Source organism: Lethenteron reissneri, chromosome 25, assembly GCF_015708825.2.
Source record: "Lethenteron reissneri isolate LAM-NWPU_2019-01 chromosome 25, ASM1570882v1, whole genome shotgun sequence".
NCBI classification, from domain to species: domain Eukaryota; kingdom Metazoa; phylum Chordata; class Hyperoartia; order Petromyzontiformes; family Petromyzontidae; genus Lethenteron; species Lethenteron reissneri.
Window position 1 is genome coordinate 16,661,818 of NC_083803.1, and position 24,750 is coordinate 16,686,567.

The window sequence follows — 24,750 nt, forward strand, 5'->3', positions numbered from 1 at the left end:
TTCACTCCATTGGTACAGTTTTGCGCGTGCTGCACACCCAGAGTGCCTACCCCCCGGCCAGACCTACGCCTACCTCCTCCCCACCCCCGCCGTAACCCCCGTACACGAAGGGAACGCAAAGCTCCGTGCCGAACACGCACACACGATCCCCTGGGGCCGCTCGTCCTGGCCCAGAGCGAAGCTGGACTTTCAAGGGCGTCTGTCAGCAATGCGCGCGGCGGTTTATTCAGGGCGGTGATTCACGGCCCGAGCACATCCGCAGCCAAGTCGCTGTGTGGGCCTCGATTCCGTGGGGGGACTTGTACCAGCTGTTACAGCAGAGAGCGTACGTGATTCGGGGTGTTACGGTTTTACGCTTTCAGAGAGCACGTCCCCGGTCTCGGTGGAAGTTCGCAAACCAACTTTCCTTTTTGCGTCGCAAAATTAAGACATCGCTGGCCCCGAGGTTTGTCGTGCCGTTTTTTTTTTTAAAAGCAGCCAGATTTCGTCCTCCGGCGAGACATTGGACAGCGATCATCTCCGTGGTGGACATGCTACACACTCACGGTCATGGCTGATCCCCACCCTATGGGGCGACCACTATTTTGATTTCCTGTGAAGTGCTACTGATTTTATCTTCTCCCAGATGGATGTGGCACTGAGTCACCCCCCCCTCCAACTGCGATTTTGAACTGCCGACCTTCTGATTGCGATTTCATTTCCGGTGCTCTGGCCACATCGCCACCTGGCTCGATCCATTGCTAACGGGGACGTTTATAATTTGTACGGTGAATCCTGGTGCCCATGGTTCGGTGTGCTCCCAACTGTGTTGTTTTGTACTTGCGCGCGTGAAAGCGTACGACGCTTGCGAACGTGACGAGCCCGCGGTGCTTTTGTTTTCTGCGCCTCGTGCGATCGCAATAAAAAATCCGCCGCCGCCGCCCCCCCCCGCACAGCTGACTCCACCTCGATGCTGTCACGCCCACCCTTTGACCAGCCCCATTATTTTAACAAATAATTGTAACAAATCACGAGTAGGCTCGCCCTAGCCGAGGATGTCCCAAGCGTCGGCCCCTCGGATGCGGGGTATAGGGAAGAGGCAGTAAACCGCTGGCCCCTCTTACACCACCAGACACTTTAGTTGAAAATCGTTAAACGCGCTCAATTTCTCAACTTGACGGTCAACGCGAGAAGCTATCCACCTCTCAAAGGCCACGTGCCGCACTAAATCTCTAATTTACGCGATGCCTGCGTCTGCTCTTAGAGGTGATGTGTGGCGCCGGTGTTCGGGGTAGCTTGCTTTTAGGGTTGAAGGAAGGAAACATTTCCCTTCTTTATTAGGCTTAAGTGACCTCACCACCGCCGTCATTAACGCGCATGGCCTAATAGCAGAGTACAAAATCTGGCAGAGGCCTTATCGCTTTAAAACACCCAGAGGGGTGAATGGCAATGTGTAACACTTGCCATGCGGCCTGCTAAGAGGCTATCCAATTGACAACCACTCGATACGTTCAAGCACATTACAGAGATAATGCACAAATGAATACCAATCGACGTAACTAAATTACGCCGCGATAGTTTCACCGATGTTCGCGTCGCTCACTGATACCGCAGAGGCCTGTCAGGTGCAGAGTCGGCCGCCGTTAATGCTATTAGACGAGAGTAATTTCATGAGTGCCGCACATCCCCGTATTTCCGCCGCGCCTGCTGATTTGATGTTTTGGGTGGTGGGGGGGGGGGTGGTACTGGCGTGGGAGCACGCTGGCGCGACACTGGCGCCGCTCGAACACCGTCCGCGGCGATAAGGGGACGGCCGCGATGCCGGGGTTCGTGGCGCGTGTGGCAGCGCCGACAGCCTCAAGAGGCCGTCGAGGAGTGGCGCTACTTCTCCCCCGAGGGCCCCTGATGGCCCTCGCCGCGGCGGCGGCGTCGTCGTCGTCGTGATGCGAGGCCGGGTCATTTTTTTTGTCTCTCGATGTTCGCACCGTTGTGCTCCTTGTCCAGTAGCGTCGTCTACTCCACCGCGGGATTTATCGCTGCTCGCAGCACGTCACCCGGCTCGCTTGCTGCAGCACGGCACCCTCCGGTCCGTTTTGCGATCTCACCCGGCGCTCTTTAGTGATGAGCGGTGGTGATTTAATGTCACGGATCGGACCTTGTCGGTCTGGTGCCTCTCGTAAATTTACGAATCAATTTCTTTACACGCGCACACACACACAACCACCCTGCTATTTATAACCTTCAGGGGTAAGTGTCTCCCTCGACTGTCTCGCGGTGATTGTTTTTGATGCCCCGTCTCATCGCAGGTCTGTGACCTACCGTAATTGTGTTTCTGCCGAGGAGAATGTATCTAGAGTTTGTTTACACCTCGGGGCGCTTGAAAGTAACCCGTCCAATAAAACCTAATTCAGGTCAACGCTTTTGAAGCTCCGCTTTAGGTATTTTGGGGCATCGACGATGAAACTTGCATCGTAAATAAGTAGTTTACGTGGTAAAATCTTTTTTTTCTGACAAATATTTATTATTACTGATTTTTATTAATGTAATATTCACGTATATAATTTTCCCCACAACCGTTATCCGCTCACTGGTTCAACAGAATAAGAAAAAACACGCGAGTCACTAGTTGTGTGCTGTGTGTTAGGTCTGACCCTGTAAACAGCACCATGATGGCCAGATCCCCAGGAGCTGTAAGTAGTGACGTGCTGGCAGTGGATGCCCTGGGGCTGGCCCTGGGGCTGGGACTGGGGCTGGGGCTAGCCCTGGGGCTGGCCCTGGGGCTGGGACTGGGACTGGCCCTGGGGCTCATTGTCTGTTCTGGGCTCTGGTTATTCCTCCTGGGCTGCGTCTTGGTGTTGGTCTCTTCTCCTGCCCCAAACCCAAACTCCCCCCCCCCTACCCAAATTTTATTTATTTCTAGTTTTGCATATCGTCTGGAGATGTGTAATTGCATCTGGACACCGTACGATTTGAAATTGTTTCCGGGAGTGCCGATGGCTCGTTGCGGTCTCCGAATGGTCTCGTGTCTCGTGTAGGCGCACAGCTGGCAGCCCGGAATCAAGAACACGTACCGTGGCGTGGTGGTGTGGCCTGTGCCCGAGAACATCGAGATCACCGTCACACTGTTCAAGGTGAGCGCCGTGCCACGTTCCCCCCCCCGCTCCCCCACTGTGCCCCTCCACTCTGCACACTTGTTATTTACATCCTTGATTGAAATTGGAGCCCTTGCAATGCCAGTCCTTAAGCCTGATTTTGGAGATGTGGCTGCGTTTAATGCTTAACTCTGAAACAATACGATTCGTATGAATGCATTGTTGTGGAGTATACTTTCCATATTAATACTTTGAAATATGTTCATGCTAAAAGTTTAAATCGGGTTCCGCCGCAGTGCCGAATGTTTTTTGTCATGGAAACCGAACTTTATTCAGCTATTTCTTTGTTTCAAATACAAAGAACACCTCGTGGATGGTCGTAGTTCGATACATTGTTTGGCTAAAATCCCGTGATCGACTTGAGTAAAACATGAAAACAGTGGCCCGGCCTGACCACAAATTGTAGCGTGACGGCTGCATGCCACTCGAAGCCGTCGACGCCACGCAGACACAGGGCTGCGCCTCATTCTCGCCCTGGTCATCCCTCGTGGGCGAATCGAACCGCACCTCCGATTAGCACGGTTGGCTACATATGGTGCCAAGAAGTTCAACAAACACACAACGTGCGTTGCCCGTGTGCGCGTGTGCGTGTGTCCTGCATGCGACCAACAGGACCCTCACGCCGAGGAGTTTGAAGACAAAGAGTGGACGTTCGTCATCGAGAACGTGAGTCGCCACGTTCTCAGCCCTGCCCTGCTTCTCCCTGCACTGGCAGTTGTTCCACTCCCAGTGTAACCGGCAGTGGTGTGTGTGTGTGGTGTGTGTGTGGTGTGTGTGTGGTGTGTGTGTGGTGTGTGGTGTGTGTGTGGGGTATGTAGGGTAGGTGTGTGTGTAGGGTGGGTGTGTTGTGGCGTGGTGTGTATGTATGGCGGGTGTGTGTGTGTACTTCCTGTCCTTTTGTTACTTTTGTCAAGGACGCTTGTTCCACTAGGGGGCTGTTGGCACCAGTGAGCATCGGAGCTCGGGGTAGCAACGCTGTATGAAAGTGGTTTTTGTTATTGGGCTGGCAAATAATTTTTCCTGATGTCTGTGCTTATTCTACCAAATGCGCACAGCTGTATTCTACAGTAAGGAAAACAAATGTTTTTTATAAAAATATATCCGACAGATTTTGTTTTAATAAATTCATCAAGCCTACAATAAAATTATAGGTTACCGTTGGTATAGATCGTAAATATCAGGAATCGATTCTTACCCTGCGTGTATCACGAGGATAAGAATTGGCTTTAACTGATTAATTTTTACACGCCGACTTTTTCACGCAGCGCTTTCAAGTTGCTTTGTTTCGAATTCTTGCGGAGCTTATCGGGATCGAGGGTTCGTGATTGTGGTTGGGAGGGGCAGGTGGAAACTTGCTTGGAATACCATAAACAATAAATAAAAACACTCTCCGTCCCTTTTTCAAATCTCGATCTGTCAGCCATTGGAGACTCGAGGCCCTCAGACCCCTGCTGAGGCCATGGTCAGCAAGTGGCTCTTCAGCTGTATAAATGTGTGGCTTGAGGGAAGATGCCTTACAGTTTGTGACCCACTTGTATTGAACTGGCCAATTCGCTGTGCACCGTGTCCAGTTTGATTAGACATTGGACACTATGTTGGGGTTGAGCCTGGGTAGTGCTTCGGATGTGTGCCCACCACACGCGTTAGTCGGGCACTGCAGGCTGCTGTGCGGCTATGTTGCCAGTAGGAGGCAGTGTAGCAGCAGCAGCAGCTGTTGTGCTATACTTCCATGGTCCCAAGTCTGCTCTTCACCGATCCGCAGTGACAACTGTGACAAAGTATGGATAAATAACCCCCCCCCCCACCACCATGCTGTGGAGTTGCTCTCATCCAGCAGTGGATTGCCAAAGGGCTGTAAGTGTCACGTGTACAGATTGAACTGCGGAGCGAAGGCACGTCTGTAAAATCATCCCATCTCATAAAATCACAAGTGCTGTGGGCCCTTCCCCTAGCGTCTGTGCCATTCGGCTTCCTCTGCTGCTGGGCTTAATTTGACACGATTGCAAATAACCTGGCATTCTCCGACAGGAATTACTTTATCTTAGTACACTACGAGAATCTTGTCTTGGAACGAAACCTAACCTCCTAAATGTTACGTCGTTGAAAAAAATAGCTCAAATGTGCCCTCTGCTGAGCAGCAAGCGCATTGGAGCCAGCCACGAGAATAGACACCATGGGTTTCCGTGACCATCGTTCTCCCTTGCAGGCATTTTAGCCAGCATTCTTTGGCTTAAGCTTTTTATTTCCATCACCATTCCTGTTTGCCCCGGAATGCCTCACTGAGTCACGTGACTCTTTTCCAGGAGGCTCCTGCCAAATTACATTTTTCATTTGGGCCAACGTGGGTGCTTTGAATATGTGAATCGTTCTTGTTGAGGATTGCTGGTGCAACTCTCTGCTTCGTGTTTCAGTCCTGAGCAGCTTGAATGTCCTATAACCGCACGCGACTCTCATGCTGCAGCTGCTTCTCTTGGCCTTGTCTGCCACGGGGAATCCGCAGGCATCCACGCGTTCCCAACTGTGGTCGCTCTCCGTGGCTGGCTTCATTCTTCTTGCAGCGTACGCACTTGTTTGGCAGGGCCAGGCCACGGCGTCATCGTCCGCAGTGCTCGGTGTTCTCACTCTCCCGAGGAGTCTGCTCGGAGGCAATCCTCCTCCACAATACGCGTCACAGCCTGCATCTGTCTGCCGCTTTTACAGTTTGAGTTGTCGCAGATGCCCCCTCTGCCCTCCGTTGGGGCATCCGGGACAGGCGCGTGACCTCAGCGGTGTGATAAGGATCATCAGCCCCCTTGTTGAGACCCTGAAATTTGTAATTTTTTTTATTTGTAGGGAACTATTAAAAACTTGGAATTTCAAACTTCTCCCCCCCCCTCACACTTCTTGGGAAGTTTCTCGATCCACCTCCTGGATGACCTTGTTTGTTATGTTTTGAAAGCGGCCCTGGAGAGCCCAGCCACGGCAAGGAAGGGCTGCACGTGGGGAACCGGGTTTGCGGAGGTGCTGGGGATTATTGACGAGAAACTGGTTCGTCGCTGTTGGACTATGCTCATTCTGCTCGCCACCGAGCTGTTTTTGAGAGATCGTGGCGAGGAAGCTCGGAACCACAAGTGGGTGTCTCGGTGCAAGTCGAGCCCAGGCTCGGTTGAGAAGATCCGAGCCGGCTGCCTCGATCGGGAGTGCGTCAACGCCGCAGGATGCCCTGTTTTGACGATCGCCACAGCCAGCCTGGTTACCCTTCCAGTGTGGACGTGCGCGATTGGTGTGCACTCGCGTCGGCGTAGGTCTGTGTTGGGGTTGAGTTTAAGGTTACGTGGAAGCGCGTGTACCTTTGCAGGGTGGGGGCAGATTCGAACGAGAGGAACGTTTTTTTTTCCTCTTGATTTGAGCGGCGTTTGGAGTTTTATCGTTTTATTGTTTTCTCGCTTTTGGGCCGATCGTTCTTTCGGCGGTGTTGAGTGAGTCGGTTTGCGCGCGGCCCACTTGCGCAGTGGGCCCTGGTGGGAGCGCAACTTGGATTATGTTTGACAGTTCGAGAAGAGCCTTTAGAGCCCATTTGGTGATGGATGCGTTGGGTGGGCAGGGGGTTTGTTATGTCACAGACATTACGTTCCACGTAATCACGAATTAAATTTCACTCGGCAAAGTTGACCAAAGAGACAAGGTGACAAAACAATGGAATCCGCTTTTATCGCTTCTCGTTAGGTGAACGCCTTGGCGATCGCAAACACAAACGTCGCAAACGCTCGGCTTGGCTCCGAGGTGCAAAGGGATCCCCACCGTGGTTTTGTTGGCAGGTCCGGGTTCGTGGAGGACAGAGTGGAGCGGTTTGTGCGCATGAATACAAGTGTTTGCAAACGTTAAAATCATCACCTGCCTTTTGTGGTGCGTGCTTCGGCTTGCAAGGCGTGGAGAAATTCCCCCTCAACCGGCTGGCCTCTGTATTCGTACCACAGGTGGCTCACGGATTTGTGTGAAGATGTCAAATATAGAAATGTAAGCTGCTTATTGTCCCTTGCTTTTCTATGCAGATTAGGTGTGACCTAAAAGACTTTTGTTTGAGTTTGTATTGGTTCCGCATCTGCTTTGTGTCTTAAGCTTGTAGCCATCAGAGGCAACTTTTGCTTGCGTCTTATATGGCTGTTAAGCCCATGCCGTTTAAGCCAAATTATTCCTTCATCAAATTACTAATTCACACGTGTTCATTTGAAGGGGGGGTGGGTATCCCGAAAAAAGTTGATAACCCACACGTAGTTTTCAGATGCTCCATGCGATCTTCATTGGAACACTTAACCTATGTGTGTAGTATTTGTTATATCCTCTCACTCCACGTGGTCGCACGATGACTTTATAATTCACCGTTTTCATCAACTTAATCTGCTTGCTCTGGACAATGAGATGTCACCGTTTATTAAGCTTTCCTGGACGCTCATCTGTAAGCAAACCTTACTCGTGAGTGTGTGGCTGTGAGTGGGATGGTGTCTTACAATTCAACGGTGCCCCCAAAGTCTGTGAAGGCTATAACGGGGGTTTGGGGGGGTGGGTGGTGGTGGGTCTTTGTCTTCTCTGTGCCGACGACTCTGCTGTCTAGAGTCGAGAGTCCCGTGGTGAGGCTTGCACACAGGATTTGCTCTTCTGCCGATAACCGGGCAAGGATTTATCCTTCCTCGATAGCAACCGATTTGGTTCCACGAGGTTCAGAAGCCAGACTGCCTCCACCAACCCTCTCCTCCCGCTTCTCGGGCTGCTGCTGCTGCTGCTGCCCCGTTTGTCCATTCTATTGGTCAACGCACGCCGAGCCGCCCTCCTCAGCACCCCCGCTCCTCTCTCCCCCCACCTCCTCTGTGGGCCCCGGTGAGCTCCCATTCTGCTGCCCCGTTTGTCCATTCTATTGGTCAACGCACGCCGAGCCGCCCTCCTCAGCACCCCCGCTCCTCTCTCCCCCCACCTCCTCTGTGGGCCCCGGTGAGCTCCCATTCTGCTGCCCGCTGTCAACACCGGCTCACGGCTCCTCCGCCGCCGCAGCCGCGCTGGTTGCTCCTCCGTCCGGCCCGACCTGTAATTCAGCCCTGTCAACGCGCCTGCCTTGTTATCCTAAGCCCAGGGAAGTATGCACAAACCGAGGAGGAGTGCTTTTACGCTAACGGCTGCCACGGCCGCTTTTTGCAACGGCATTCGTACTGTAGACAGGGGGGGAGAAGGTGCGGGGGGGGGGGATGGGGGGGGTTAGGGGTCATCGCGCATTCCTCCGAGGTGTTGGCTTTACCACAATTCTGCTTGTGTGTGGCGTGCATTGCTGTTTTCATGGTTGCACATTGATTGAGTGTTAATTGTGGGATTTAGCAGGGCAACGGTCTCGTTGTTTGAGAATGGGACTCCCCCTCTCGGCGTGCTCCCACGCCTGATTCGGTATCGATTCGGTAACGATTCGGTATTGTTGCGTTGAAAGTAAATGAATGGGGTGTGCACAATGCAAAGCGAGTGCCGGCGTGAGGTCTATTCTGTTGCTGGCCGTTGAGTGTGGAGATGATGAGGAGGGGGGGAGGGGAGATGAGGTGCGGGGGTTATGGGCGTCACGCTTCTGCGTCTGTCCGCCCGTGCGTCTGAACGCTTGTCTCTCATCGCTCTCTTCCGTCATCGCGCGATATCTCGCAAATCGCCCCGCTGGACGCAGGCGAGATTTGACGTGCAGGCTCCTGGTGCCGCGTTTCACCCGAGCGTCGCTTTTCAAGCCCGCGTTTGTTGGGTTAGCGCGCGCACACAGCCTTGAAGAAACAGCCCGAATGTCAAAATCACTCCGGGTTTATGGAACGTCGCTTGCCTGCCACATGAAGGTTACACGTTTTGCTTTGTTCTTAAAAGATCTGTTCGACAATAAATATCATTTGAAGTAAGAGCAAGAAAAATAAGAATCCAATCTGCTTATTTGGCGCACTATGTTATAAACAGAGTGATCTGAGTTGGATTTCGGAGCGTGGCGGACACAAGTGGTGAGTGAGTGATATTTAAACCAATCCTCGTGACCGATATGGTGAAGTATGGTCAAACAGTCGTAATGACCAACATGGTATGGGGGGAACTACGTCCAGCAGTATTATTATAATTTATTGTTATTACCAGGAGGCTTAAACAGTTTTTAAGTCAAGGGAAAATATTAAATTTGAGGTGCGGTACATGTAATTGTGTCTGTATGAATGATTCTCATCTCTCCACTTTGCAAGGCAAAGAAAATAAATCGACGGACTTGTCTTTTGTCGTTAGCATTGCTGGAAATGACGGTCGCTTGAGGAGGCCTTCGTCCAGCAGTGGATTGATCACGGCTACCGCTGCTGCCGATGATGATGCTGATGATGATGATAATGAAGATGCGGATGTCTCTTGTGCGACGATGTGGCGGCGGCGTCCGTGCAGGAGTCGTCGGCGGGCCGGCGGAAAGCTCTGGCGTCGGCCAACATCAACATGAAGCAGTACGCCAGCCCCATGCCCACGCAGACGGACGTGAAGCTGCGCTTCAAGCCGCTGAGCAAGAAGGTGGTGGCCGCCACGCTGCAGCTGTCGCTCTCCTGCATCTTCCTGCGTGAGGGCAAGGCCACGTACGTACACCCGCGCGCGTTCCTTTCATCCCCCCCCCCCCCATTGTCACTGCGCGGTCGTTCGGTGCTGTTGGCCGACGGTGCTCGGCATGCAACAATTGAACAATTCGATTCGTCCTAATGATTGCAAGCTTCAGTCTTGAGCGACAAAGCGTACCGGCTCCACCGCGTTTTGCCTGTTATGGGAGTGTTATTTGGTGCGGCTTGTGATGTTAAAGAGGTCTGTAACGCTTTCCACGTGACGTCTTTGCTGAATGTTGCACCCACCATGTCAGCACAGTTGAATCGGGCTCCATGGGGGAGACTGCCCCCTGCTGGGCGGGCACGAGGCTGCAGTGTAGTGCTGTGGTCCCGACTTGGTCATCTTTCACAAGCACGACGCTGTACGGAATCAGAATGTGTATCTAGACTGGAGGAATCCGATGAGCTACAAAATGATTCACAGATGTACGAATTAGATCTCACCGTGGGTAGTTTCTGCAGTGTTTCTAAATATTTTTTTTAACTCTGTTGTTGAACACAGACCCAAAGGTTCAAAACGTCATCAATAGATAAGAGTTTCCCTGGTTCTTGAATTGACCATGCTTATAAGCGCTTGGGGGGGGGAAGGATACTTTTTTCAGGGAATTGCAAAGTAGAGTTGTGCGAGGAAAGACGCCGCGAGAGAAGAGAGGTGACCTGCTGGGTTCCCGGATTAACCTGACCACGGGGAGTGGGGGGCGGGGTGGGGGGGCGGGGGCATTGGGGGGCGGGGGTGTGTGGGGGGAGAGCACAATGAGACGTGGCCGAGTGGCTCACGGCGCTCGCGGCCACGTCACGGCGTTGAGTCCGGCATCGCCGAGTTCCTGGGTTTGAATCCGGGTTTCAGCCGCGCGCGATTAAGCCAGCTTCCCACGTACGGCAAGCGGATGGTCTCGGTTGAGTCTGTAATAATTGCACGTTAAACGACACGTTAAGTTTGTTTTTGTGAATTCATTCGGCCTATTCCAGTGCTGTTTCAAAATGCCAGTTTATAACTGACGTGTGACGAACACTGTTTGCAGGGCATGTAAAACAAATCTCTCCCCCAAGTGTGGATTGATAGGCTTATTAAAAGGTAACTTTGAAGTAGTTGTGGGAAGTCAGCTTTCGAGGGGGCCATTCTCTTGACGCACGCGGTTCACTGCTCGCTGCGCGATATATTAATCTTGTGACATTGTGCAAGGGGCACGAGTGGCATGTAATTGGGGTTAAAAAAAACAAAACGACTACGACAATGTTCAATTAAATTGTGCGCGCACACGCTCATGCACGCACGCACGCAGGGACGAGGACATGCAGAGCCTGGCCAGCTTGATGAGCATGAAGCAGGCCGACATCGGGAACCTGGACGACTTTGAGGAGGGTGACGAGGACGACGAGGAGAGCCGCGTGGACCAGGAGGAGAAGGCGGCCAAGATTACAGGTGCGACACCCGAGCCGCCCGGGCCGGGCCCGACGCGTTAGTCCACCAGCAATACGCTTTGAGACGCGAGGCGGTTACGGTTTTGTGCAGTGATGGAAGAAATGTCACGGTGATAACAACAGCCCGTACCCCAGAGGTTGCAATCGGGTACCCGATACGCATACCCTACCCAATACCCGGCTACCCGTACCCGGCCGGGTATCGGGTAGGGTACGGGTACCCGTTTGCGACCCTGGTGTGGCCGGGTACGGGTAAGGAATCAAAACCCGTTTGCGACCTCTGCCGTACCCCTCAATTAGGTAATTTGAATATGTTCTCCCTGGAGTTTTGCGTTAAGGCATTGGATATCGGAATGATAATGCAAACTAGCTTTTTCCGTAAGAACATGGCAAGCAGCCGCCACGTTGACGCCCCAGCTGGTATCACCGGCCTCGGCATTGGTGGAGTCATTTGCAATGAGTGTCCTTTTCCTCTCGTCGTTTTGCACTCATCATTTCCAACAATACCCTAAAGTGTTGCCTCTTGACAAACGCCCGCTAAGTTACCTTCCAGTTTCACAGGTTTCCGCGGTTGCGTGCTGCGTACAGTGCGTGCTGCGTACAGTGCGTGCTGCGTATCTGGCGGGCACGTGAACCTTCACCCTGTCTCCCATCGGCGCTGCCCTCGCTTCGGGCGTGCGGAGGACGGCACGCCTTGCGCTCTGCGCGCTGTCCGCACGCAAAACAGAATGTGGCAATTTCACTTTGCGTTTGTGTGCCCGTGTGTGTGTGTGTGTGCGCGCGCACGCGTGTGTTTTTGTTTTTTGGGCCGCGGAATGTGACTGCATGCAGCGTGCAAGCCGTCGCTTATTTAAGGATGGCCGACGGCTTTGGCTCGGAGGTTGGCCACACTCGCACAGGGCACAAGTGGCGGGAGGCGAATGACCGTTCCGCGTGCATGAGGGATTGACGGAGATCTCGATCCCCCTCCCCTCGTTTGCTTCCCCTTCCTCCGCCGCTGCCCCGTGCCGCCCGCCCCGTTCTTCCCGTCACCCCGGGCTCCTGCGTCTTGTGCCCTACGCTCCCCTCCCCTCGTCCTGCATCGCCCCCCCCTGCCCCTCCCCACTACCACCCACTCCGGACCCTCCACATCCTCGTTATCACCGCCCGACGGCGCTGCCGCACTCTTCCCCAGCGAGCCGCGCCCCTTCCCTGTCCAACGCGATGCCGATTTCCCTGCATTTCTCCCGACCCCATTTTTTTCCCTGTCGATGGCTGCGATGGTTCCACCGTTGCTACCTGCGCGCCCTTTTTCCCACCCCCCGACCCGCACGACGATCCTTGCCCCGCCCTCGCCCACCCACGCCCCTTGCGTGTCCGTGCTGCCTGTCCGTCACCTCTCTCCCCTCTAGATATAGTAAACCAGCTGAATGCTCTCTGCCGCTTAGAGGACGACAAGGATCAGGGCTCCTTTAAACAGGGCCCCCACTCGGCCGGCCTTGCCACCTCCTCCCAAGGTTTTCCTCTTGTCACCGGAGCCGATGGAAATCTGCGGAAGCATACTTTTGAGTTGTCGGCATATGGAATGACCACCGATAGCTTGTTAAGTCGCCATTGACTTGCCTAGTCCTTACTCGCTTTGATGATTGCAGTTAACCTACAAAAAATTAGGTTATTGAGATGGTACTTCCGTGGATTTCTTTTGGGCCCCTCTATTACATGCTGCCAACTTTGTCGATCAATTGATGGATATTTGATGTTCCCCATGTGTGTGTGTGCATTGATCCCTTCGTGAAAATGTTCCCACTCGATTCACCCCTTCGTTGAACCCTTGCTGCCTGCCCGGTTCCCGTTCTCTGCAAAAGTTGTGTAACCGCTTGCCTGCCGGCTGTTGACGTGCTTGCCACCCGCCGTGCCCGTCTCGTGCTTGCATGCTCGCGTGCCCGCTCCGTCGTCGTCGTTGTCGCTGGAAATCTTCTCCTCGTCCTGGGAGGCCGAGGCGTTGCCTGGCATGCCGCATCGTGCGCTGTGCCCTTGCTTCTCGTGGCTGGCTACCCCGTGTCCCGTTGCGACGTCACCCACCCGCTTCGCTTTGCTCAGTGGCGTCTCATTTCCGAGACCTTGCTTGCGCCGACAGACCCGTGGCACCTTTTCAGCCGGGACTGGCATTCGACGTGTTTCACATGGCGGGAAATGTGGACGTTTTACTTAAGATCTAAATCGATTATCTTTTCCCCAACCCGAATGTACCTCTCCCCCCTCCCCACCTTCAAATGTGCCACTGTACTCCGCTCGGCACCTCGAATCGCCCCGCCACCAGAGCTCATCAACAAGCTGAACTTCCTGGATAACGCTGACGATGAAGAGGAGGAGCCGTCTGGAATGGTGGCGGCGGCAGCAACGGCCGCCATCGCCGCCCCCCCCGCCCCCCCAGCCCCCCCCTCAGTGGTCGAGGTGCAGCAAGGTGAGGCTGATTGGTTGGGAGCTGGGTCGGTCTCGGTGTTTCATTCCATCAGGTAATCGATCGATCAACTTATTTAAAACCAGGCGAGGGTCCTCTAACGCTTAAGGTTTGTTTAAGCGAACGCTGTGTTACAAAGTAAGTGTCGTACGTGTAGCGAGGACGGTCAAAAGGAATGCGCGTTAGAAAGGTTAACAGATGAAAGGTCAGAAAATATTCTTGCAAAAAAATCATCAATATAAGGATTGAACATTTAACTCCAAATTTCAAGTAAAATAGATTATCAAATGAGCTTCAAAATTTAAAAGTGAAGCATGAGTTAATCTCAAATTAGTACAATTGTTGATGAATGTTGATAACATTGAATGGCGCTGTACTACGAACCCCTGCATTGCATTTGTAAATAGAGCTCATCAGGGCCTACATTTCAACAAAATAATGTCAACTTGAATATGCCTTGTAGTGTTCACAGCTGATGCTTCACTTGTCTGCCTGGAACCCATGTTGCTCACTCTGCTCTCGTCTGTCAAACCACAGAGGTTAAACCCCTCAAGCCTCCGAGGATCGCCGCGTCATCGACGCCGCCTCCGCCACCGCCACATCGCAGCGACACTTCTGCTCCCACCCCGGCCCCCGCCACCACCTCCTCAACCTCCGCCACCACCTCCACCACGACCGCCACCGCCACCGCCATCACGAATCGCCACCCCGACGCCACCGGCAACTGCGGCGGCGACGATTCCCAGAACCCGTTTGGCGATCCGGACGGGGCGGACGAGGGCGGTGGCGGAAACCCGTTTGAGGAGGAGGCCGGCTCGCCGCCGCAGTGTGGAAGCAACCCCTTCGAGGACGAGGCGGAGGAGTGCGTGCCGGCGCCGGCGCCGACGCCGGAGAGGCGGCCGGAGAAGGGCCGTGCGCCGCCCGTGCCGACGGTGACGCCCTCGTCCTCGCCCGCGGCCACGCCCCAGAAGCCGAGCCGCAAGCGCGACGCGCTCAGCGCCGTCGACATGAGCAAGTACCTGTACGGCAGCGCGGCCGACGACTCGGAGCAGCTCGACGAGTGAGTGGCGGCACCCCTACCTGCCCGGGGGCGTGAGTGAGTGAGCGAGTGTGGGGTGGGGGATGAGTGTCAAAGCGTGTAAGGGGGTGTGTGTGAGTGAGTGTGTTTTTGAGTCTGTTGGGGTGAATGTTGGACTGTGTGTTTGTATACACGCACACACACGTGCGTGCATGGGGACTCCTGTTTGTGTGCTAGCGCGCACCCGCAACACCGTCGAATGGCAGTGCTCAGGCTCGACGCGTTGAAACTTCGTAGCGCATTACTTTGGCAATGGCGGAAGTGGCTGACCCTGTACACCGCTGCACCCCCCCCAGGTATCGGTGCGTGAAAGCTGCTGTTCATGCTGCCCCCCTGCGCACTCACTCTCTCTAACCTTCACCTCGTGGGTTATAGTTTTAGTTGCACGAAGTCGACTTGTTTTTTTTATTTTATTTATGCGCTGACATATCCTGGCACATGTTGGTCTCTCTGCAGAACTGGTTTGTCCGGGCAGTATTGCGAGCAAGCGTCGGTCACACGCTCATATCCACTCTGCCTTCCGCTCCCGTGGGCCACTCGGCAATAGCGTCGCGTCGCCAGTGCACCGGCGCCGCGTGCGATAAGTGGCTGTCGTTGGTCGCCGAGCGGGGATGAGGCGGGGTTGTGGGGGGGTCCTTGTGACGAGCCGTACTGCAATAACCTGTTGCAGGAAAATGAGCAATGCAATTGTAAAAAAACGCCATTGTGGTGACAAAACAAATACCCTTTAGAGAATGCATGCAAGAGCAAACGTGAAATAAAGCCTTTTAGTTATGACATCGGAACAAAAGGAAGAAGACTAGTGATACTGTACGAAAAGGCGTGCGCAATAATCGTGCGTGCCTTGTTATTACCGATAATGAACTTGCAACAACTTTGGTGTTTCACTACTTGGCGGCGTTTTAGACACGGACTGTTAACAAGGACTGCTTCATTGTCCTCAACCCATATGACGTACGGTGAGAATGTTTGTAGACGCCGTGTTCGGCTGCGCTTGAGCTCACAATGTCCACATTATACGCCTTGCAAACCGGATGCGTTCCAATACGGTGTCCATAAATTAGTACGCTCAGTCTAGAACAGGACTGGAGAAGATGAGAGGAGACAGACGTGGCACGAGACCCATACCTGTCAACCTCTTTTCAGTGCCGACCTTATTACAGACCAATTCAGTCACCCCGTGCCCTTATACATCTCAAAGTTAATCCTACAAAGTCCCATCACAAGGGAGAAACACAAACAAATAGACAAAGTTTTGCCTGTATTGGAACGGCTGTACGCCGTATGGACCTGGGAACTCAATTTCCCTGTACAAGAATCCGGGGTGAACCGTGTGGGTTGACGGCGATGGAGTCGGCTCCATCACCCATGAGCTGGCTGATGAGCTGGCTGATGAGCCGACTCGGCGGGGTTAGTAGCTCGTGGAGATGTCGCCGGTCGCTCCCAACCGCATTGTGGTGGCTTTGGGGGTGTTCACTGCAAGCTTGGATTATATTTTGTCTTTGAGCGATTTAGAATATACATGAAGCGATCTGTGAATACGCACATAATTCAATTTGTGTTTGTTAAGCAAGACAATCGATTTTCTGTCGAAAGGCGAATTTATGAACGTGCACATGCCTACTAACCTCTCTGGTTGCTTTGAAACTTGCAGCAGTTTAATGAAAGTAATAATAATTATTATTTTATACCATACCTGACCAAGCTTGCTAATGTGGTTTGGGGCAGGGGCCGGGGTTTGACCGAGACTGGCTTAGACATCGCCCGACACGGTACTGGTCATGGTCAGGAGTAGAAACTCGGCACTGCTTCGGGGATGCGGTGCACTAACCCACAGCTCCACCATCCCACCCCACGCATCGTTTCACTTCCGCTGAACTCGCGTGGTTCATTGCCCGCGCCACGAAGCGGCAGCGCGACGGCGTCGGTGGTAACGTTCCGCGCGCCACGGAACGCCGTGCGAAGCTGCGACGGAGGAGGAGGAGGGGGGGGAATGACCGCGTGGGTCCGTCTCGGGGTTTCTTTCCCCCAACAGCGCTGCCGCCCCCGCCGCGGATCCACCTGGCGATCGCCCAGCGGCTGACTCGGGCGCAGCAGAGTGAGTCGCCCCAACCGGGGGCGCCCCGACACCGAGGGCCACGTGCGCGTCAACGTCCCAGCATTACCTCCCCCCCACGCTCGTGTGTGTGGTCATGTGTGTGCATGCACGCGTGTTTGCAAGTGTGTGCGTGTGAGCTTGCCATACGCTTTCTGTGCCACGGGGGAGCGAGTGCGCACACCTGTCCTGGCCCACCTGCCCCAGAGCGGAGCTCGTTTTAATTGATTGACAGTTGCAGGGAGTCTGTCACTCACTTTTGTTTGTCTGCATGTAACAAACGAATATGTTAAAATAATTCAATGCATTTATAGCAAAAAAAGAACAACCCTGAGACTGAACGTTGTTCAGTACAGAGCTGACATCCTAACTCTTCAGGTAAACTACAACTTGGCTTTGGTTAACAGCAAGAGCGACCATCTGAGAAAGCTGTTAGCTTTGATTCTCTGATTCTTTGGCCTGCGATCAATGATTTTAATGTTTAATGTGTGCACTCAAGCAAAATCCGGTTTCCCAAAATGTAACTAGTCTTAAAGTTGACACAAGTGAGAACCATCTTACCTCCCAAATTCATAACTCTGCAAACTTTCGAAGCTTGATATTGTGACCAATTGTGCATGTAATTAACACTGCAATTATAACGGTGGTGCCATTGGTGTCAGATTTTTGAGAATCTTTGCCTGCGTTGTTATTCAAACTCGTCGCGCAACAGAAGCGGTAGCTTCCTCTCTGTGGCCCAGTGAGGGATGCCAGGGTGTGCCGGTGCGCTGTGACGATGGTGTCACGAGGTCAGCGGCTTGTTGGGTGGTGGTGATGCCTCTGCTTTTAACTTGTAAGTGGTTTCGCAGACTCATGATATCGTACGGGGGCTGGTTACCAGCACGAGTGGCTGTTAAGAGGAATTGCAGCGATAAAAGACAAACGTGGCTTTATGCAACGCGGCTGTGCTTTCCCGCACGTCTGACCAGAAGTTTGAAGCTTCGTTAATCTTTGCAGCTCGGTAATGGCAGCACGGTCATCGTGTGACGTCAACAATGCTGCGTTAAAACATGTCGTAGTGATGTCACCGGAGCACTGTAATGACACTGTTGAGAGCTTAATTTTAAAAGTCTCGGTGCTCGTCATTGCAGGGTTACAAAATCGTGTCGGACCATGCGGTACTCGCGGCCTCGGTACGGAGCCACCAGACGATCACCGCTTGTAAATTTGTTGGTCCCACCTCAAAATCTCAGCGGCGTTGATCGTGGCCGTGCGCCCCTTCGCATCTGCCACCCCCGCCCGTGCTCTTGCATTGTTCCCCGTGAGCGGGTCGAGGTTCCGCATCCGTGACGAATGCCGCAGCTTGACCCACTCGCCTGCCCGGCAGGGAGAGCCGCACTGAAGGCCGGCCGAGCACGGTGGGAGCCGTCCTGGGGCCTCTGGTCGTATCCGAGTGTGGGTTGTACGAACTGGCGTGTGGATTGTGCTAACCAACCTGTCGATTGTGCTTGCACGGTTGTGCTAACCTGGCTGTGTTAACCCATGTGCTGGTTGCGCTAACCCAATTGTGTTAACTCAGATTGTGCTAACCGGTGGGATGACAACGTTTGCAGCTCTCGTTTGGTTGATTTGAAGTTTTTTAATCGGGGTTCTGCCGGAGGTATTGTATACAGCCCGTTTGTGCGACTGATCGCACCTGCTGGTGTAGTGTGTGATAATTTGTGAAAATTAGCATGGAACCAATAGCGAGATGCAATTGTTTGGTTTTCCATTTAAGAAGCCGGAGTAATTCCTCATCATTTCAAATCGCAGTTGCAAATGATTTTTCTCTAACAGCCCACTGGAGTTGGTGTCCTGTTATTGGATGGAAATTGTCATGTGTAGCTTATTTTTATTCCTGTATGTTATAGTTATATAATAGCAGTCATGTACATCCCTTTATCAGTCCATTGCTGGATGAAGGCTTCCGGGTACTGTGTCGTTCATAGGGGTTGTTTGATCGTACTTCACCACACTGATCAGTGCAGATTGATGGAGAGAGGGCCCATGACTGGGTCAAATATCACTCGCCACGTGTGTTCGCTGTGGACCGTAATCAAACTCAAGGTCACCGGGTTCATCGCACAGTGCGCTAACCACTGCGCTACCGCTCCTGCCCTATATCTCCAATATCTTATTTCCTGTACCCTTAATGACCCCGAGTAGGATGCATTTAATGGTAGAACGTATCCATCTGTGTCCATCGTTTGTTAAAAGAACAAAACCAGGAGAGAGGGGGAGCGTACACAGTTCGTTGAACGTCATGTAAACGTTTTGCATCTCTGCACAAAGCAACTCGATGAAGTACTTTTTTTCAAATGAAAACACACGTATGGGCAATCGGCTTTTGTGGGTTTTCACGTTTGCCTTGGGCACCTCCACAATGGTTATGTTTAGACCTGCAGTGTTATCGTGGTTATGAATACACAATGGTTATGAATACACCTGTAGTGTTGTCGTCGGGGTTAAGGATTCCACTGTTGTTGTGTGGCAGATCGAACCCGTTCTACGAGCCGCCAGCGCCGGACCCTCCCAAGAGCGCGGTGGCATCGCGCGGCAAGGCGCCCGCACCCCTTCCACCCTCCTCGTCCGCGTCCCCCGCCGCCTCCTCCTCGTCCACGCCCGCCTCCGAGCCCGTATCCGTGGTGACCGCCACCACTCCCGCCAAGCACGAAAAGAGGAAAGCCCCCGCGCCCCTCCCCCCCGCGCTGGCTGGTAGCGGCGGTGGCGTCGAAACCCCAAAGGCGAAGCCTTCGCCTCAGGCCCTGTCGATCGCCGAGCAGGTGTCGCCCTCGCCCAAGGTAAGAGGAACTGCCCGCTGCATTGGCACTTCTTGGTTCGTTTTTTGTGCGGCCCACGTGGATGCCGAGCAACAACTACAGTCTCACATTCAGGTGGTCAAGCCGGATAGCCGCACCAGGATCAGCGGAGCGTATCGCCGCGATGTCTCCTTCGTATCGGCCATCGCGTCGTGATACGTTGTACGGTCTGTGTCGGATGACCACGGTCGCGCGCTGCTGGAGAGTTTTTGTTTTTCCATTTGTGCATCCGTTATCGGCATCTGCCACGGTTGGCACTGATCTTACGGGGAGTTGAGGTGTACCCGTTAGGCATGCGTCCGATCTCCCCCCCCCTCTCCGGCGATTCAGCCGCGTGTCACAATGCGGGGACGCGATTCTCGTCAATAATTTATTATTATTATTGTCTCGTTTTTCTACTGTCTCGTTTGTATCGTTTCTGTTTTCTTTTGCCTCTTTTGGACAGTTGTTTGTTCCGCTAGCCTACTTGTATTTTACGCATACAATTGGTGTTGTATGCGGACAATATTATTAGATTTTAATACTCGGCACATGATGTTAATGTGTTTGCTGACCTGTGTAGATTTTTTTTTCATCTCCCCTCATTCTTGGATTTTCTCCCAGGCTCTCCATGTTTTTTTTTCATCCCTTGTGTAAGTTCCCAGTTCTGGACCCTCCTGATTAAAGGTCGTCGGAGCCATTGAATCGTTGCAGGTTAAATTAGACACACGTGAAAAAACGCATTAGTCGATTGCGACTCGGAGTAAGTTACTATAATTGGGTCTTTGTAGTTAAAAGTGGGGTTCGGCATGATTATCGTAATCTTCTGAACCTGCCAGAGAGCCCACCGCGATGTAGGGGAGGCAGTGTCCCTCGTTGCGCAAAGTGGGTCTCAAATAATAACCGACGCAACGTGTAATCGCTCTGTACGACGGATGTTGGGGATGGTCGGGGGGAGGGTGGGGGGTGTACGGGTGGGGGGGCACTTTAGAATCTTCAAACTAAAGTCACAGCAGCAGGGACAGCCCACGCTCACTCATAGAACCACTTTACGGGTTTGTTTGTAAAAGGATTTTTTTTTAAACACGTTTCAAAGTTACGGAATGTTCCGTTTTCAAAATCGGTACTGATACGTGCGCGCGTGGAGTTTTGTATTTTGTGAAATCTGCAGTGGTTCTGGCCAAAAACCCGCCCTGTATAGTTTCACTGGTTTGTTCCGATTTCTAATCCTTTCGAAATGTCGTGTCTTGCGGAGGCTGCGGGTTGGCGGTCGAGGACGGAAATGAAAGAAAACTTTCCGTTCCCAGATGTAGCTCGAGTTACTCAGTTCGAGTTCACCGATCTCTTTACGCAAAAAAACTACACGGGCAATCAGCTGTGGTCGGAGCATGGATAGCCCTGACATCGATGCTCCCGTCGAACATCGGACCATGGCGAAACTTGCAGGAGGTGCTCACTCCCGTTCCCCCTGTCTGGCACCACCAGTGCCTCCTATGTCCCCCCCCCCCCCACCTTCTCTTTCGTGTTCCCCTGACTCCTCTTATTGTGTGGAGGCTCCCGGCAGTGCCACAAAGATGGAGACGTGTTTTGCACGTCGCCTTCAACTTGACCACGCGCTATCGCGTCCTCCTCATGTGCAGGAAATGATGACTACCACAGTGTCGGCCCGAGCCGATGGAACCTGAGACAACAGAGGCACTTGAAACTCGTATCCGAGTGCGGGCTGTGGCACGGGCGGTGCGTGAGTCTCAAACACAGGGCAGCGCCCCGCCACACGCGATGGAAGTGAGGTGCGTGGGACTCGGCTCCCCGTGTCTGTGGGCCCCCCCCTGCCCCAGGTCCATGGAGGTTCGTGTGCCCGCCCCCCCACGCTTCGTGTCGACCCCTAGGCCCGCGCTCTCCCCCCCGTCTCTTGTAAAGCCGCATTCCTTTTGGGGCATGGGCTCCGCGTCGCTGTGTGAGTTTGCCAGCCGCCCCACATTACCTGGCCCTGCCCCAGACTACGCCCGCTTTTGTCCGGGGACCGGAGCCGTCGGTTCCTGGATCCCGACGCGTCAATAGCGCAGTGTGCGGCGGCTGTCAGTCACTGCCGCGGCCGTTGTCCCGAGTTGTTTTGATAGGGACACCTACGCTCAACTTCCCATGAATCTGAGTGGCTTCTATGGCTCCTAAGCAAATATCGCTGTCTAAACGCTTATTATGCGACTTTAATTTTGGTTCATCTGTTTGGCACGGTCGGTTTCGTGCTCTTTTGAAGACCTGGCAAACAAAAATAAATACCCCCGCGGGAGTTGGTTTAGTTAATGCATCGCCGCGTACGCCGCCGTGCCAGACGTTTGCTTGAGGCCTCCGTGGCACTTCCTGTGCGCCAGCTATTTCCAAAGAACCGTTTGTGATTTTATTATTCTTGTCCCCGCACCATCAAACAATGCCTCAAACCACTCGTGCACAAGTCCAGAGTGGCTCCTTGCTCAATGGCCACGAGGCGTTGCTCGTCTCCGTTGGCTACGCCGTGGAAATTCCACATTGCCGCAGCTTTAGGTCTCCAAATGACGTCGGTGGTGACGTGTCTGTTGACGTCATACTCGCGTGGGTGGAGTTGATGCTCGGAGACCGTCGGTGCCGCGGGCGGCGCTCCTACGATTGCCGGCGAGGTTGTCGGTGGTCGTGGCGGCGCGCAGGTGGTCTGTTTGTGGCGGCGCAGGCTCCTCGCGAGCCGCCTGTGCCACCGCGTGAGCCGTGGCGATGGCGCCAGGACCACCGGCCTGGTGCTCGGTTGGCGCGAGGGCGGTGCTTGGAGATGGCGATTGCACGCCCGGCGACGGTGCGCAGCGCCCTGTTACCGTGGTTAGTTACCGTGGTTACCGTGACCCTCTTCGGCGGGGGTCGCGGCAACCTTTCGGAAAAAAGCTAAATAACGATGGGAGAAACTTTTATGTAAATATATGAAAAGGCAAGCTTGGCCAGTCAGGCTGACAAGTGGGGCATCTTTACTCAAAGCAAATATTTTGCCTTTGAAATATGAGATTGAATTTGTCTAGTGGAGCAGGAAGTGGTTGTGAGTGCGTGTACCGCTGTACACACCGATGTAAATTAATCCAACTGTGCGACGTGGAAACAAGCGACTCGAATCCACGCGTTGCCCTCCCAAGGGACACGTTCCGCTCGCGCTGGACTTGGCGAGGTTGTCCGTCGTTGGTCAACCCACCCCACTGGAAGTGGGAGGAGAGCAGCGAGCGCTGCATTAGCATGCACGGCCACTCGGGGCACTTTCTCCCCCGCCCCTGGCCCAAGCACGCTTGGCAAGGCGCTCTCGTCCGCTGTTGCTGTGTCGGTGGGGTCGGCCACGAATGTGACTCCTCTGGCCCGCCCGCAAAAAAAAACCACAACAACCCCTCTGCCATCTCAAAGGAGGGGATTTCTTTTAAATGGAGATTTTTTTCTCTTGCCTTACACCCGGTGAAAATGGTCTCCGTGTGACCACGAGGAATTTTGCCGTGCAACAGGAGGGATGCTGCTGCGGCTCCTGTAGATGTAGCATCTCTAACGCTCGCTGTCCCAAACTATCAGGATCTTCGGGAAGCTGAGAGGCTGTGGATGTTACGGAATCCCCCACCCCGTGTGGTGTTTAAGGTTCACCCTCGATTCCCCTTGTTAGAGGGAATGTTCAGTTGAACTTGCATGTTTACTTTTTGTTGTCGCGATGTACTTATACTGGTTACGATGAAACCATATTTGTTTTGTTGTCGTGATGAGTTATATGCGCATAGTGACTAGTGTCACAAGCCTAGAATGTTCTGCATTTGTCCTAACAGCCTGTTTGGCTTTGGATTGATGGTTGAGGTTTGTAGTTAATGTTTTATTAACATAATGTACATTAATAACAATAGATCATTTAACCCGAGGGCCTCAGGGGAGAGTATTGATTTCAAGGAAAAGAGTGCCTGGAGTGAGGCCACGTGAGTGTGCATGGATGATGATGATGACGCCTCAAGGTCCCGCGGTTTGTCCCCGTGCCCCCCCCGCGCACCCGGTGTGTGCAGCTGAGCCCATCGCCGAGCCCCGTGCTGGACAAGAAGGTGAACTCCATCCAGTCCCTGCTCAGCTGGTGCAAGGAGGTGACGCGGGACTACCGCGGAGTCAAGATCACCAACTTCACCACGTCGTGGCGCAACGGCATGGCCTTCTGTGCCATCCTGCATCACTTCCGGCCCAACCTCATGTCAGTGCTGAACCTTGCGCGCTTCCTCTCTGACACTCGCGTCACCTAATGTATCCCTTCCCTGCCACGTCTCCCATCCATCCCCCATGTTACTGCTGCCCCTCCTGCACTATGCCCTGCTCTCTTCCTGCTCTTCCGAGATCCTCGTCACGAATATCTTCTGCCCTGCACACTGACCGTGTCCTGCCCTTTCTCCCGTCCCACGTTCACGGCAGTGTGCTGTCCTTTGTGCACTGCCCTCTCTCTCTGTCGTCCCTTCTACCCGGGCTTGGTATCATCGCTGCCCCGTATTCTGCAACTTCAAATGGCACCGTGTGAAACAGCTGTGCACCCGTGAAAAAAAAATGACAAATGCGTTGGCATTGCACCGTTTAACCGAGGCATTCTCATTTGTCCTGCGTGGGCCTGGTCCAAAATGGTTTTATTGCACTTATGTTCAGTCTTTGCTGATGCTTTGTGGTCGATGGAAGCCATGCCAAATGACGCTGTTTCTTTGTCCTTTTTGTACAGCGACTACAAGGGCCTCAACCCACAAGACATCAAAGAGAACAACAAGAAGGTAACGGAGATAATTGTGCGTGTGTTTTATAATTAAACGTGAATATTAATATTTTTTTAAACATGTATGCATAAAATGGTATAATTAATGGCCTTTACATAACTAAAACACTGCATTGTCATTCACGTGCTGTCTTTGAGCAAAACAAGCATGCGGGGGGTGTTCACCTCTACTGAGCTAGAGGTAGAAATGGTGGAAATTCTACATTTCTATGGCGTTTTCCAACAGTTGTCAGTTTCATTGCAGAATGAATAATATTACTCCGTAAAAGTCTGCTTTGTTTTGGCATGCCCTGCTTTGCAAGATAGTGACATATGTAAATGAGCGTGCTGTCAAGCGTGAGTGACGGGATTATTACTCATTGGGATGAATC

The 24,750-nt window shown here is 53.1% G+C and overlaps 1 protein-coding gene across 5 annotated transcripts in view; it reads left to right on the plus strand.

Moving 5' to 3' along the window:
• The window catches only part of EHBP1 (EH domain binding protein 1), an 85,338-nt gene that overhangs the window by 18,112 nt on the left and 42,476 nt on the right, over window positions 1–24,750 (plus strand). For 2 of the 5 annotated variants that reach the window (XM_061559536.1, XM_061559538.1), the window contains exons 4-14: window positions 3,015–3,110; window positions 3,744–3,797; window positions 9,543–9,724; window positions 11,029–11,168; window positions 12,559–12,663; window positions 13,467–13,610; window positions 14,145–14,667; window positions 16,721–16,783; window positions 19,293–19,599; window positions 23,640–23,818; window positions 24,329–24,377. In XM_061559536.1, coding sequence (XP_061415520.1) covers window positions 3,015–3,110; window positions 3,744–3,797; window positions 9,543–9,724; window positions 11,029–11,168; window positions 12,559–12,663; window positions 13,467–13,610; window positions 14,145–14,667; window positions 16,721–16,783; window positions 19,293–19,599; window positions 23,640–23,818; window positions 24,329–24,377 — 1,842 coding nt within the window. The remainder of the gene's footprint in view (window positions 1–3,014; window positions 3,111–3,743; window positions 3,798–9,542; window positions 9,725–11,028; window positions 11,169–12,558; window positions 12,664–13,466; window positions 13,611–14,144; window positions 14,668–16,720; window positions 16,784–19,292; window positions 19,600–23,639; window positions 23,819–24,328; window positions 24,378–24,750) is intronic. The other 3 variants (XM_061559537.1, XM_061559540.1, XM_061559541.1) reach the window with 3 other exon arrangements.